Source organism: Ceratosolen solmsi, unplaced genomic scaffold (genome assembly GCF_000503995.2).
Source record: "Ceratosolen solmsi marchali unplaced genomic scaffold, CerSol_1.0 scaffold53, whole genome shotgun sequence".
Classification (NCBI taxonomy): domain Eukaryota; kingdom Metazoa; phylum Arthropoda; class Insecta; order Hymenoptera; family Agaonidae; genus Ceratosolen; species Ceratosolen solmsi.
Genome location: NW_011948441.1, coordinates 1,979,217 through 1,994,556, shown reverse-complemented (window position 1 = coordinate 1,994,556; position 15,340 = coordinate 1,979,217). Strand labels below are relative to the sequence as shown.

The 15,340-nt window shown below is 35.8% G+C and overlaps 1 protein-coding gene across 1 annotated transcript in view; it reads left to right on the top strand.

Annotated features, from left to right (window-relative positions):
- Window positions 1-15,340, top strand: part of ss (aryl hydrocarbon receptor spineless) — a 64,613-nt gene that overhangs the window by 46,582 nt on the left and 2,691 nt on the right. Inside the window, exons 4-13 of the mRNA XM_011503947.1 lie at window positions 143-232; window positions 4,479-4,688; window positions 10,687-10,981; window positions 11,060-11,201; window positions 11,369-11,483; window positions 11,607-11,709; window positions 13,116-13,401; window positions 14,300-14,620; window positions 14,768-14,931; window positions 15,313-15,340. The exon at window positions 15,313-15,340 is cut by the window's right edge and continues 438 nt beyond it. Of these exons, the coding sequence (XP_011502249.1) occupies window positions 143-232; window positions 4,479-4,688; window positions 10,687-10,981; window positions 11,060-11,201; window positions 11,369-11,483; window positions 11,607-11,709; window positions 13,116-13,401; window positions 14,300-14,620; window positions 14,768-14,931; window positions 15,313-15,340 (1,754 nt within the window). The remainder of the gene's footprint in view (window positions 1-142; window positions 233-4,478; window positions 4,689-10,686; window positions 10,982-11,059; window positions 11,202-11,368; window positions 11,484-11,606; window positions 11,710-13,115; window positions 13,402-14,299; window positions 14,621-14,767; window positions 14,932-15,312) is intronic.

The following is a 15,340-nucleotide window of genomic DNA, read 5'->3' as shown; positions in this document are numbered from 1 at the left end:
ATTGTAAGCAATTAAAATGAATAGATAGTTGAGGGGAGGGGGCGGCTAGCGTTATAAATAATATCAATGCTCGATGGAAAGAGGGACTGGGAGTCAAATGATCCGAAAGTATAACTGATGTGGTCTTTATGGCGTGTTACAGGCACTGAACGGCTTCCTGCTCATTCTGACCTGCGACGGGGAGGTGTTCTTCGCCACTCACAGCATCGAAAGTTACCTTGGCTTCCACCAGGTGAGTCTCGGGGTCCTCGGCACGAACGCGCGAGATCCGACGGCAGGAGGCGAAGAGACGTGGAGGAGGAGGAGGAGGTGGGAGTGCGCGGGAGTCAGCCGACGGACTGTTTGCATGCGTGACCGATCTCATAGGCACTCAACACGTGTCGGTCACGCGAAATGCCGCTCGCATGCGCGCCCCCGAGCACGTGCTTTTCCACGTGAGATCCCGAGCGGGCCCCTACTCGGGACGGCCCCGTCACCGCTGTTTATACGCGGAGGTGAGCTCGGCCCGGGCGGAAGCGGCCGCCGGCCCCCTCCGCCGGCACAGTCTCCGGCACAAGATTCGCTTGTAGACCGGTGCTGGGAACACGGGGCTGCTTTACTCTCGGCGGTAACGCTGGCGGCAGCGACGCGCAACGCAACTCGCCTTCTTTTTTCTTATGCTCCATCTTAATTGTCATCTGCGCTCCTGCTCAAGGAGCTGTGGTTAGCCAAGATATAAGCTCGCCTCCCCGTGCCTTGCCTTTCTTATTTCCATTCGATAAACAACGAGTCCCGATGTATGCACGCCCGTGCGAAGGTCCATTTAATGCATCTGGCGCAAGTCAGAATACTTCAAGTTCGCAAAGAACCGAGAGAATATTTAACTTTTTTCTCGGTCCCTCTTCCCCTTTTACCACCGCGACTCTCAGCATAGCCTTGCAAAATCATCTATTTTTACATCGGAGTTAGTTTGTTTAACTCGCGGCCCCTCATTTTCCGAGGATCAACTGATCACGGGAATTAATTTCTCAGACAATTGAATTATGTGACAGGTTTTGACAATTAATAGTCTCTAATGAAGACGCAATCGAAGCATTCTTTATTTGTGCTCTCTCCCTCTCTCTCTCTCTCTCTCTCTCTCTCTCTCTCTCCTGCGTCATTATATATATATATATATATAAACGTCACTTATCAACAAGATTGCTATATACCCAAATAAATACATGCAAAGTTACGAGGTTTGACAAAGTGTGCGCGAGCGTGCATATACATACAAGACAACTGCAAGATCCATTGCCTGAGGCCACTCCTCGCGCCCTTCGCCCTTTTCCATCTCCTTTGCTTCTTATCCTCGTTGTCTCTCTCTCTCTCTCTCACTCTTTCTTTCTTTGTTATTCTTATCTTTTTGCGCGTCTGATCTTCGCCTCTCTTCATAATTCTTCCATGTAATTGAGAGCTCAACTCGTTCCCTCTTCACTCTCTCTCTCTCTCTCTCTCTCTCTCTCTCTCTCTCTGTCGCTCGCTTATTCTCTTTCTATGTCTTATGAGCACGGGAGACACAACGCAAGGGACTTGTGTAGGTATGCTCATAATATTAATACGCCTCGTGGATTAATTATTACGAGCTGGATTTCATTCAATTTCTGGCTCGCTTCTTTCATCCTGCCGAACCGCACTCTGCTCGTTTGTTTGCTTCAGCTTCGTGCTCACAAACGCTTGCAAATTGCTGATCAAAGAGAATGAAAAATAAAGAGATACCAATAGAGACATAGCGAGGATAAAGGCAGAGAGAGAGAGAGAGAGAAAAGAGAGTCAGAGAGAATCTATAATTGAAATTCATTCGATAATCAATTCCTAATTTTTACTCATACAGAAGAAAAAGAAAAAGAAAATAGTTAAACAAAAGTGAGACATTAATAAAAATACAAAGTCCTTTAAATTTTAATAATTTTAATATATGAAAACCCATAAAATAAATCCTAAATGATCTAATTCCAATTTGTATAGTAAGAGTTACGTTTCAATAAAACCGTATACTCGATTTATTATCTCCATATCGTTAAAATTAAAATGCATATTTTGTAGTATTTTGAAAATTTCAACTGTTATCCATATTCCATTTAAATTTAAAAATTCATAATTACTAGTGTTTTGCGATATAATCCGTTATTAAAAAAAAAGCCTGTTAATTAGAAAAGAACAACCAAAGAAATAATTCATAAGTACACAATATAGAATTCTATAAGATGAATAAAATAATAAATCTATTGACTTTTAAGCATTTTATATAGCTTATTAATATGTTTCATTAAAAGTTTTTTTTCTTATTATACTAAGGAGTACTAGTAAATTTACATAAAACTGAAATGTTTTATTTTAATTAAAACCATTTATTGATGTACGATCGATAGTTGGTCGCGTGCTAGAGTTCAGTATTATATGTTCTCCTAATTTATTATGAATCTTTCTTTTAGTAAGACTAATATATATTAAAATATGACGAATCTATCTGTGTTCATATTGATTTATCTGATGACTAATAAAGAATTAAAAAATGTTGGTTGAATTTATTTAAAGTTTTATCAAACAATTAAAATTATAGTATTTTACTGGATAATTCAAAACAAACAGACAATGTTTCAAGTAAAATAAATTCTCTTAAATATTTAATTCTTTAATTAGATCGATACATCTATTTTTTTTCGAAAAAAAAACTAGTACAATAAATGAAAATTTAGCAAAATCTGACACCGATTTTTTTTATTATTAATTATTATTATGGAACATGCATTATATAAAACAATGATTTCTAGTTTTTAAATGAATACAAAAATGAAACATGTAAATAAAAATATCATTTTACAGAATCATAAATTAAAAATATGTAGGTGAAAATAAGAATTTTTACTGTTAATGTAGAATAATAATTAGATCTTACTATGGATAACCTCGTGTAAACAAAGAATTTATTAAAACTATGCATAGTTAAAAATTTGCGTGTACAAAGCTATGATTGTAATTAATCAAAAGTCTGATTATGAAATAATGGAAAAAATTATCGTCAATATCACGTAATTAGCAAATCTTTGTGTGCGCGCAGAAATGGTGAAGAAAGGCGATTAATTAATATTTCCTAAATATATTCTAACAAGATGCTTCGAATTATAATTGCATTTGCCCTTGCTAAGATTCTTTACTGAATGATTAAGGCGTGAAAGCTTACTTATAATATGAAACGAAGTTGATAAACGCGAATCAGTTGACGCTCTATCTTTCATCTCTCTCTCTCTCTCTCTCTCTCACTTACTCACTCACTCTTGAAGTTCGCGCCTAAAACGTGCGTTCATGAGGAAACGGATGGCCGTTGGAACGTCACACACACGAAATGCGAAAAGTAAGAGGTATCGAAAGCTTGGCCAATTGATAAAAATCGCGATAAAGGCCTCTCGCTCGTTGAATCACGAAACTCATTTTTGCTCTCATCGATCAGAGCTTACGGACGACCGACTTTCTTCCGAACAATTTTACTAAATACCAGAATGAAAATAAGTCTAACCCCTAAGAGTGAACAAAAGTCAACCGTGGGAAAACGGACGCATAGCATGATTTCTCGATCATTCTTTGTCCTTCTTGTATTCGGCATTTAATACGCCCTCATAATAATTTATTTAGTCCCTAAACATATATACACACTATCTCAAGACTTTATGACAAATGCAAAGTTTATTTACGTGCAATGACCAAAAATTTATTTGGGATTCTTTCGGATACAAAAGGGATACGGAACGTGAGCACATAATAGAATTGCTTTAGATTAACGAATTATAATAGATTTGGATAGAAATACGGGCGTGAGCAAAGGAAGAGTTAGATGTTCGTTGCGGCTTAACAAATCTATGGTCAGAATGAATGATTCGGTAATGTTCCAGGATGAGCTCTTTAATTTCCCGCTAATCGCCGACTCTCAACACGTTAATAATTCATTAAGGATTACCGGGGATGAGGTGAGAGGCGCCACTATGGGATATACAATGTGCTAATTCTGCGCACTTGACTTTATTATCCACGGTTTATGATTCGAACCTTAGAGATAGTTTGCTCTTTAGTTAGATACTCTTTTGGTCAAAAAACATAACTAACTGGATACTCATTAGCTAAGCAAAAAATCTAACTATAGTTAAATCCGCATGCGATAGAAATTGTATGTGGGACTGACGTGCGGGTGGATAATGGTGAGTACGGATAATCTCAAGACCATTAACGATGTAAGTTAATAGATGAAGCTCGCTTATAAGATAATTTTTGTTTGCTGTAGCGCACTTGGTCAATGAAGGCTAATACTCGCCCTAAATAGAAGATTGTCGTCGCGTGTGGTTATTCCGTGCCAAACCAAACAAGCGTTGGCAAATACCTAATGTAGATAATACCGCGTAGAATAGTAATGAATCGCGGTAAGGTTAATGGATCGATTGACTAAATACTTGCTTTTAATATTGCAGTCGGACATTGTGCACCAAAGTGTGTACGAGCTCGTGCACAGTGAAGACCGGGAGGAGCTCCAGCGCCAGCTCATGTGGAACTCCTTTTTACCGGCGGAGAGCGCCAGCCTTCCCCTTCACGAGGTGCTCTCGCCCTTGCACGGCCACCTCCTGGAGAGGAGCTTTACTGTACGCTTCCGTTGCCTTCTCGATAACACCTCGGGGTTTCTCGTAAGTCTAGATTATCGATTATAAGTAGCTAGTAGTCACGCTTCCCCAGTCTTGTCTTCGATCGGGACTGTGTTTAGAATTAATGCAACATATCCAATTGGACATACCAATATACTCTAGAAGTCTGATCTTCAGCCCTATAGCTTATATATTTATTAATACGAATAAAGATTTTATTGGTACTCGAAAGTCCATTAAGCAATTTCTATAACCTACCCTAACTATTGTAAGTATTGATAAATGGAGGCTTTAGTCTTGCTTGTATTCAAAATTAATCGCCAATATACTAATAACCGCAAATTGCCGGCCTTCCTGTCAACAATTTAAACCACTTATATAGCACAGCTTGTAAGCTTGTTTTAAATGCATTAATATTTGAGTAAATCTAAAGAATATCTGTAGTAATTAATCATTGTATTCGTTATCTTAGTAGCCTGAACAATGCCATAGTTTCCTTACTTTGATCAGCGATATTCTTAGAAGTGCTTGCTTTATGAATACAGCTAGATTAATTTAATATAATTGAAGGCACCTCGCGATATGCAAGTTCTATTTATCTCCTACGTATATGGTATATCTTTGTTGATTTCTATCTAATGAAGAATCAGCGCACTATTTACTAAAATGTAAATATTCACTTTAAAAATGCTTTCATAATGCAGTAATAAGTACTTAGTTCCACTCTCTGCACTGATTTCTATAACAAAAGAATTATTTTTATACACTTCTGTTAAAAACTGAACAATACCTATATTAATATAATATATAGTAATATATATTAATTTATACCTATATTAATACTTCTATTATTTCTTGAATAAGCAATTTCGACTAATAACTCGTATTTTAATCAACTTTTATAAATACGTTTTTTCAATGTAATAATAATAAGTCACTGTACCGCATAATGTTTTCTCAAATATATCAATGTTACCCGAAGCGTTATTAAGAGATGACTTACGAAAAATGATATTATTAGTATTCTTTGATATTTATCCTTCATCTGAGATTCTTTATAAATATAAATCTTATCATCTTTAAAAATATAAAGTATAAATAGTCTTTAAATATAAGTTATTAATGAAAAATTCATGAAATATGTTCTTTAAAAATAATATTTCTCAAATCAGTTTTCCTTCATAAAGTGAAAAAAGCAAATACTTTAAATTCGAATATTTCTTCGTAATATCCAATGCGCACGCAAGTAAAGTCAAAATATTTCTCACGTGCAAAGTGCTCAATGTAGTCATGTAATAATTAATTAAATTAATATGTGTATTCAGATTCAATAAGTTTGTAATTCAATCATATTCATAGACAAATAATTGTTTCCAGTTCTACCGCTGCTATTCGCTTATATTTATTTAATAAATTATTTTACAGTCTATGGACACAAAAAAGATAAAAATTCTTAAAATTCAGTTTTTATTAAACTTTAGGCAAAAGTCTACTTACAGCAAGTTATTTCAATAGGTATTCGTGGCAGAGAATAAAATGAATTAATGTTTTTTTATAATTAGTAGTAATTTTCAATTAGAATTTATCATTAATGCAAATATTGCTGACACATAAATCTCAATTGTCAAGCAATATGCACAAAAAAAGTTTCAATTCCGTCTACCTTTCCAATTTATCAAACATTAATTGAAAAGAACTTTAATTAATTACTTTTAAAATAATCCTATATAACACATTTCATCAATTATAATGATTATAATTAATATTATTTAATCCCGGTGTAATGTATTCATTTTAAAAATAACAATTACAATAAATATCTAATTCACGTTTTAATTATCAGAGTATTATATGATATTCCTATTCTTCAATATAAAAAGTAAAAAGTGGACTTAAGACATAACGATCTCATTTATTAAAATATTTTTCAAGCTGTTATAGTATTGACAAAAGTAATCATATTGCTACTAGATACGTAATTTAATTCTATTATGTACAAAGTATCAACCTCTCATCCTATTGTAACTTAGTTTAGTTATTTTCTATTTATTTGTGTTGCAATAAAAAAAATTTATATATATTTAAGATACGGACATACAATCACCATCATTCGCATTCAAGTACAAAATGGTTATGTTATTATGTCGTATAATTGTCAAATAAAAAAAATTGTATGAATTTCTAAAAGTCATTTCAGTAAAACCTAATGTGAAGATATACTTGGAGTGAAATAGTTTTTACTGAATAAAATGCGTATGTTCGTGCCACATACGAAGAAAATAGGTTGGTAGAAATTAAATGTACACAAAAGCATATGTAATAATTATAAATGTTTCAGCTACATAATCAGTTACGTGATATGTTTCTGTAATGCTGAGTGGAAAACTCTATGTCTACATGAAAGATAATTTCAAATTTTGTAAATAAAATATGAATTATAATTTCACTTACTTTTAATTCTAATTTACATCATTATTTTTCCTAGACGATATGATTATAATGATATTCATAATTATTAAAGTAATTCGTAATTTTTTACGTATTTCGACATTTTTATAATGTTAAAAATATAATTAGTAAACAAGAATATCATAAGACCTTGGGTATGAAAAATTTTAATTTGTAGTGCCTAATTTGTAGTAAAAATTTAATTCCTTTGTGCTTCAAATTGCTATATTAATAAACAAAAAATCATTCTATGAGTATATAATGCATATTTAGATATTTTAGTTCATTGTAAAATTAAACAATTGTATTGAGATACGTAGTTTAAAGTTTAGAATGCTTTTTATTGAACATTACACATTTATTAATATTTAATAAATAATTCATATGGAAATTATAATAATTGTCGATTAAAATGTTTTTATGATATTAATACATTTAATGGATAAGTATTAATTTAAACTTTTAATTGATATGTATTTTCAAAGTATATTTAAATTTTTAAGTATCACTAAATCAATCCTAATGTTGAAGTTTATATCAATTTATTGAAGAATATTTAAGAATGAAACAATGGTATTCTGTAATACATGTTGATACCTTTAATATTTCATTTGACTTTGCCAACATAAATAAATAAATTTATAGAAATATTAAGTATTTAATGTGTAAATAATGCTTATAGCATTCTTAATAATAATATCAAGGCCAATGCTGACATAGAAAATATATCCAAAAATAATTATTGAAATAAGCTTTATTATAGATGAGTTTGTAAAAAATTTCATTTTCATCGACAAAATATGTAAGTAGTTATTCAAGGTGGAATATTTTAATGTAGAATTTATTCAACTTGAAATTGCGAAATTGTCTAGTAGTGGTGGTCACAGACAACCTCTAAAAAAATCAACATCTCATAAAAAACATATGCACAACAGTATATAAAATGTACACTCTCATAATGCTCTATTGATGAAAATATAAAAAAAAAAAAGGATAGATTTTTTGCCCAACGGTAGGTTGATGCGACGATTTAAACTTTTCGGTAGATGTGATGAAAAATGGTTGGGATGTAATGGAACGGAAAGGCAAAATTACTAGCATTGAACATTTGCTTAAAAGCCATTCGTAATATCAAGCGAGGCCTGGGAATCCCGAGACCGTCTGGAGATCTGGACGCAAAGAACTGGACATTTTCATTCTGACTGCCTTTACATATGCGATGGAGAAGAAAAGAGAATAATAAGGGAAAGCTGAAAAAGTTGAGAACGGACTATTTACTTTTTACTTGCGGCTTTCTTTGTGAACACGACTGCAATGGGCTATGGTCGACTGGCACAAAACAATAATTAATAATTTCAGTGTCGTAAGTGGTTGAGAGTGTGGCGATGTTTGGAGGGGATGGGAGAAAAAAAAATGAAAAATGCCCTCTTTCTCTCTTGCCCTTTCGTTTCGTTACTCGACCGCCATCTTTCCGCTTCGCTATTACACGTCCCATGCTAATTGCTTTTTGCAAATATTGCGACGTGCGCAAGAAGTGCTAGTGTCCGGAAATTTCAATGATCAAATGTGGACACGATATACCTAACGGCGTATTTACTCAGACTGATACATTGAAAATTAATGTATTCCAAGAGGTAGTGGCAGCAATGGCGTAGGGAGGATTGCGGCAGAGGCAGTCGGTGGCGGCATGTCCCCAGAATAGTGAATCTTGATTAGAATTTAAATGAGCCGGGAAGCTTATACGACCCTGTGAGTGTAAAAGCCCTAAAGCGGGAGGCAGGCAAAACATTAATTATCCGCGAGCTGCGGAGAAGACGAAGGCAACGAGAAAAAAGAGACGAAGGGATTGAGCCTTGACGGAGCGAGGGGAAAAGTATTTTCGCGCATGTGCAGCTCACAAAAAGAGGCCGGCTGTGACGTTTATGAAAATTAAACTGTAATCATAAAAGTCCTTAATGGCACCGTTGAGCGCAAAAAAGCCTTTGCTAAGTCGTTCGTACGAGCGAGCTCGCTTTTCCATATCCGGGATAACATCCAGTGACCGCGGCCAACTTGCTTTTACTCGCCGCCTACATAACAAGAATAAAAAGTCATGATTATTCTGGATAATCAGGATTCAATTGCTACGAATCGATGTATTTTTTTTTTCTTACAAATGGAGCGCGTATAGAATAGGCTTCGTTTCTTGATAATTAGCATTGATTTGCGGTTCAATTTTACAGAAGCAACGGTCTTGGACCAAATTGTATTTTAAGGTAAAATTAAACGGAGGTGTGATTCAATGTACATAGTAAATGATATACATCTTGAGTTTTTTTTACTTTTATCGAACTATAAAATAGCCTTGATTTCATACGAAGAAATGAATGTTTAAAGTATATTTATTGTGCATAAATTTATGCAGTAAGGAGTGATTTTATTTCGGTTTTATTGTAGTTTTGTAAACTATTACGGCAATTATTAGCAAAAATTTGTGAAACTCAATTCTCAAAAGTACGGAACACATAAGTTTACAGGTTGATTAAAAATGGTAAAAATGGCTGAAATCAATAAAAACGTATCTTGATGTTCTTCGTAGTAAAGTACAGATAGGGAATAATTTATTACAACTGCCTTGAATTCGCATTGAATTAGAATACATAATATACTATCACCTATCTGAGTCAATATATATTTCAAGTATATTATTATATGTATATGTTGGAGTAAAAAATGAATTTTCCAAAATAGTAAATATAAACGCTAACGTATACGGATAACGTAAATTTAGTGTCAGATATTAAGGAATAGCGATAAAAAAATATATACATTTTATTACACAGAAATGAAAGAGTAGCGTATGCAATTACTTCAACAAATAATATTATTGACTAGTGAATAATAATAATAATAATAATAATAATAATAATAATAATATAATAATAGAGGCGATGATCTAAAACGCCATAATAGAATGCTTTGGTAACTAGGTGTATTAAATTATCGATAAAATGTGATGACTTTACAGATAACTAGGGAAATATTGTGTTAGAGTAAGACATGTATTATTCTAATATTAAGTCGTTACGCTATTCCCTATAATCACGTAACGTGAAAGTTAAAATTTACAAAAGAATATTATACATCGTACTACATATATATAAATACGAAACGTACGCTCTTGTAAAACAAAGTTTTTAAGTAAAAGTTTTCGAAAAGATACATGATAAATTAACGAGATAATTATCTAATACAAATTATTAAATCATGTAAATAATAACGTATCGTGTGTACAATTAAAGAAGAGGGTAAGTAATAAATAAACAGCGCGTATATTATGAGCAGCGAATTTTTTTATAAAGTAAAGGACTTTGTAACAATGTAAGGCAGTAATCTAAAAAATTTAAAAAATATTACATATCGTTATGCATGTATCACAATAGCAGCACATCTCGAACTAATAGTAGCCATTGATTTTCTCTCGATCTTTGTAAAACAAGAACAAACCAAAAAAGAAAAAAAAACTCACGCGAAGCATTGAATTTCTCAAATATTACAGATCCAGAATTAACACGTAAATTCTTTTAAAACGAATATTACTCTAACGTTTCAGCGGCTAGATATCAGGGGTCGCGTTAAAGTGCTACACGGGCAGAACCGCAAGACGGAGGAACCACCTTTGGCGCTGTTTGCCCTTTGCACACCGTTCGGGCCACCCTCTCTCCTGGAAGTGCCGCAAAAGGAAGTCATGTTCAAGAGCAAGCACAAACTCGATCTAGCTCTCGTGTCCATGGACCAGCGGGGCAAGATGCTCCTCGGCTATTCAGATTCCGAACTCGCAAACCTCGGCGGCTACGACCTCGTTCACTACGACGATCTGGCCTACGTCGCAAGTGCTCACCAAGAGTGTAAGTCTAAGCTCTCAATTGAGGAATTCGTGGGGATTATCGAGATTAGAAATGGTTGAATCGTTTATAAATTTTCAGTACTCAAGACTGGAGCTTCCGGTATGATTGCGTACAGGTACCAGACGAAGGACGGTGGCTGGCAGTGGTTGCAGACAAGCTCGAGGCTCGTTTATAAAAACTCCAAGCCAGACTTCGTTATAAGCACGCATCGACCTCTCATGTAAGTCTTTACTTATCTCACGATGATGTACTCGTGACTCAAAGGGCAGGGGGTGTCCCGACAAATCTTATCAAATCATTGCCTAAATAGCTATTTAATGTCGATAATTGGATTGTAAAGTCTCTTGAGTGTGAAGAGAAGGAATGAACACGGTATATTTGATGAAGGGAAGAGGAGGGCCGCGACCTATTGGGGAAGCGCACGATGGACTTCAAGGTGAGCTACTTGGATGCCGGTCTCACGAACAGCTACTTCTCGGACAGCGATAGTCTCGGTGGGAGCGTCTCGTGCATGGGGTCGCAGATTGGCACTCAGCAGCAACAACAGCAGCAATCGCAGCAGCAACAGCAACAGCAACAGCAGCAGCAACAACAACAACAACAGCAGCAGCAGCAGCAGCAGCAGCAGCAATCACCCCAGCCGCAAGCGCAGCGGGTGAACCGCCGCTACAAAACGCAGCTGCGCGACTTCCTGTCGACGTGTCGCAGTAAACGCGCCAGTAAACTCGGTACAAGCTACCCTCCCTTCTATATTTTCGTCTCGCCGCCTTTTATTTATTTGATCGGCAACTCCTGCCGCGCTTTTCGTTATCTCAATCTGATCAAAATTACCATGTCTTGCAAATTAACGTGAATATGAGCACGCGCGCATGCGAAAGAGAGAGAGAGAGAGAGAGAGAAGTTAAAAGAGTGCAGAATTACATGAAAATACCGAGTATCTCTTGAGTTGAGAAATTAATGATTAAAATAAATATTAATACGGTAACGGCTGAAAGTATAAGTTTAAAGTCCATTACTGTTTTTATTTAACATGCCAATTTGTAAACGATAAATATGAAATTGCAATGATAAATTAATTGATACTGCATAAATACTTACTATTTTGAAAATATTTTCATGAAGAATTTATATTAATTAACGAATTTAAGCTTGAGGTATGAAATAACGTATTAAAAATCGATATGTATTAGTTTAAATGATCAATTCGTTTAAATTTATACACGACGGCTATTACAAGTAAGTTTAAGCTTTATCATGACGCCACGATAATTTTACGTTGCCTTATAATCTCGTAAATTACTAATGTCTTTAAAAGTTTTGACGTACGATAAAATATCGAGATGATATTAAAACATGGCTCATTGGACTAAAACTGTAAAGCAGATAATAACATGGAATTTTATAGAATATGCTTGACACATAGCTAAAATAATTGAAATAATCTATTTTTAATGATCCATCCATCTAGAAAGTCCTCTCATATTTTCCGATAAGTTCCTAGTTTTAAAAACATATTTTTATTTTTATTACAAATTTAAAACGCTTTCAAGTACGTATATAACGATTCGATAATCTTTGCGAAGCACTGCTAGCATTAAAGATAAATATTTGATAATTCGAGTTATAACAGAACCACGTATGTAATTGATAATTATCTGATAAAATTAGAGAAGAACGTAGTAACTGAATTTTTCAATGAAATAAGCTCGAAGAATGCAAATAATAAACAAACATAATTATAGACTTATTAAAACGAAAGATAACTATAAGTATTTAAAAATGAAAATTACTTAATTACAAAATAGTCGAGTATTTTTTTTTAACGAACGAAAGCCATTGTTTCCATATACGTATATATATCTTCATATTGAATCGTGCAATTATATTCTGATTTCGTAATTTTCTCAGGAGTTTGTCGACTCCCATTGCAACGCACATAACCTAAATGTAATTATAAGTGTTGAGTACTTTCTTGTAACGAATATGCTGATCGTCGCTCGTTCACGTTTCGTTCAATTTCGTCAAAGTGTCAAAAAATTGAAAGTGAGGAGCTCGTGCGAGTTATCAGCGAGTGTTAAGTCAGGCCCTTATCAATATGCCAAACAAATTAAGAATCATGTGTGCACGTAATCAGGAGCAGCTCAGTCGGCGCAGCCCTCACCCCTCTCGCCGGTTGCGGTACCCGCGACCGCGGCGACGGGCCCCGTCGGTGTCGCTCCCGTGGAGTATCTCGCGACGGACAGCAGTGCCGCCGCCGCGGCAGTGGTTGCCGCGGCGGCCTACGGCAACCTCAACAGCATGTATCCTGGGGCTTCTTACGCACCCTCGTCCAGCGCCGACCCGGCACTCAGCCCCTATATTGGCCACACCGGCACTTACCACCACCAAACCCTCTACCCCACCACAGCACTCGATAACAGGTAATCTACCATCCCCCCCCCCCCTCTTTATATTTGCCTCCTTTTAGTACGGAACTTTTATAAAATATTGTTTTATACTCTCTTTATCTTTTTGTCGACTACGCGCGCGTGTATCTGTGTGACTCTGAGTAACATGGCTGTAAGAATAGTTGTGTAACGACGTCTTATCATCGACTGGACGTACAAGCCTCTTCGCTTATAAAATACAATGCTATACTCAATATTTGCCTCTCGTATAGAATTGTATAGAATAATTGAGCTGTATAGAATAATATCATTAAACTGTTGCGTTATATGTACATAGTGTTATTAAGCATGACCTTGATCGTTTGTGAAAATATATTTTACCAAAACAAAAAGCAGCAAACTCGTTTTTCATAATAATTATCACATAAACGGTAGTCCATAAATAATAAAATTGGCTCGTGGGAAAATTAATGGCATTTCCATTATTTTGTTATTAGCATGGCGCTTTATAATGTTGCTATCAAAATAAATGTTTCTAGATTAATTAAAACGATAATGTTACGGTTAATTGATCTTTAAGTAATCGATCGCTTAGTTAATTACAATAATGATACAATTTTATTTTCCTGTATCCGAGATTATGAATACATCATTTATCTCATCATTTATAGACAATCATTATTTATATATACATAATTAGAATTATGCGATACGCGTACGAGAGCTTTCTATCGTTGTCTATTTTACTATAAAATGTGACGTCACGAGTAAAAGCTACGCTAATAGTATTCGAAGCGTCGATTAACTATTTTCCCCTTTACATTCGGATCGGATGAACAAGAAATTAATTCGCTTGGAGGAGTGCGGGTTATAACGATAATCGTGGACGAATAAAAGGCAAAATGACCGACATCTCGATGATACTGCACAGGTACCTGACGGCGACGGAGAATCTCTTCCAATACCGACCGCTCGGCTCGTACTACCCAGAATACCATACGTCAACGAGCTACAACGGCTTCATCGACGTCTCTTTGCCGCCAACATACGAGAGTCACCAGCAGCTGGCTGCAACGGCTGACTCACCCAAGTACGGCTACGCGACGGACGGGCGCTCAAGCTACGCTGTAAGCAGCCCGGTGCTGCAGAACGCAGAGGCAGCGGTGGTGATTGCACGGACCGGAAGCCGGCACTCCCTCGAGGTTGCCTCGGCCTCCTCAAACTCCGCCGGTAGCTCTCCCGCCACTGCTCCCGGCTCCAACAGCAGCAATACGACTAACAACAACAACAACAACAACAACAACAACAATAACAACAACAACAGCAACAACAATAACAACAGCGGCGGCAATAACAATAATAATAACAATAACAATCATAATAATAACAACAACAACAACAATGGCGTACTCACGCCAAAGCTCGAGGACGTGAAGCCAGACGTGTATGGCAACGAACCGCTACGTCAGACGGTTCTCATGTGGGGCGCCCCGCCCTCGAGGACGCCACCGAGAAACAACGGCAGCTACAGCCCACCTGCACCCGTCCGCGCCGCCTTGAACCGTAAGTGTAGCCTGTCATGAGACAACCCCAAATATCAGGCGCTTTATTACTTTAAATACCATTTATCCGCTCGCGTCCTCACTCATTTTTCTTCTCCTCCGTGTGAGACACAAGCAAAAGAAGTAATGGGCTCCTATTTCATTCGCAATGAAATGTTTCGCATGTCGATGCAATACATAAAGCAATAATATCTTATAAACATTCAAGAATCCCAAGAATGATATTTTTTACTTTCCAACTTTTCAATTACGCATAAAGTATATAACTATTTCTAATATAACTGTCCGTGCGCATACTATTACGCATTAAATGGCAAATGCAAAAGCTGCCGACCATTTGATAGTTTGTCACCACATGCCCCTGTATTATTCTCTGTCACAGCACGCTCGGATCCTTTAAAAAGTCTTCA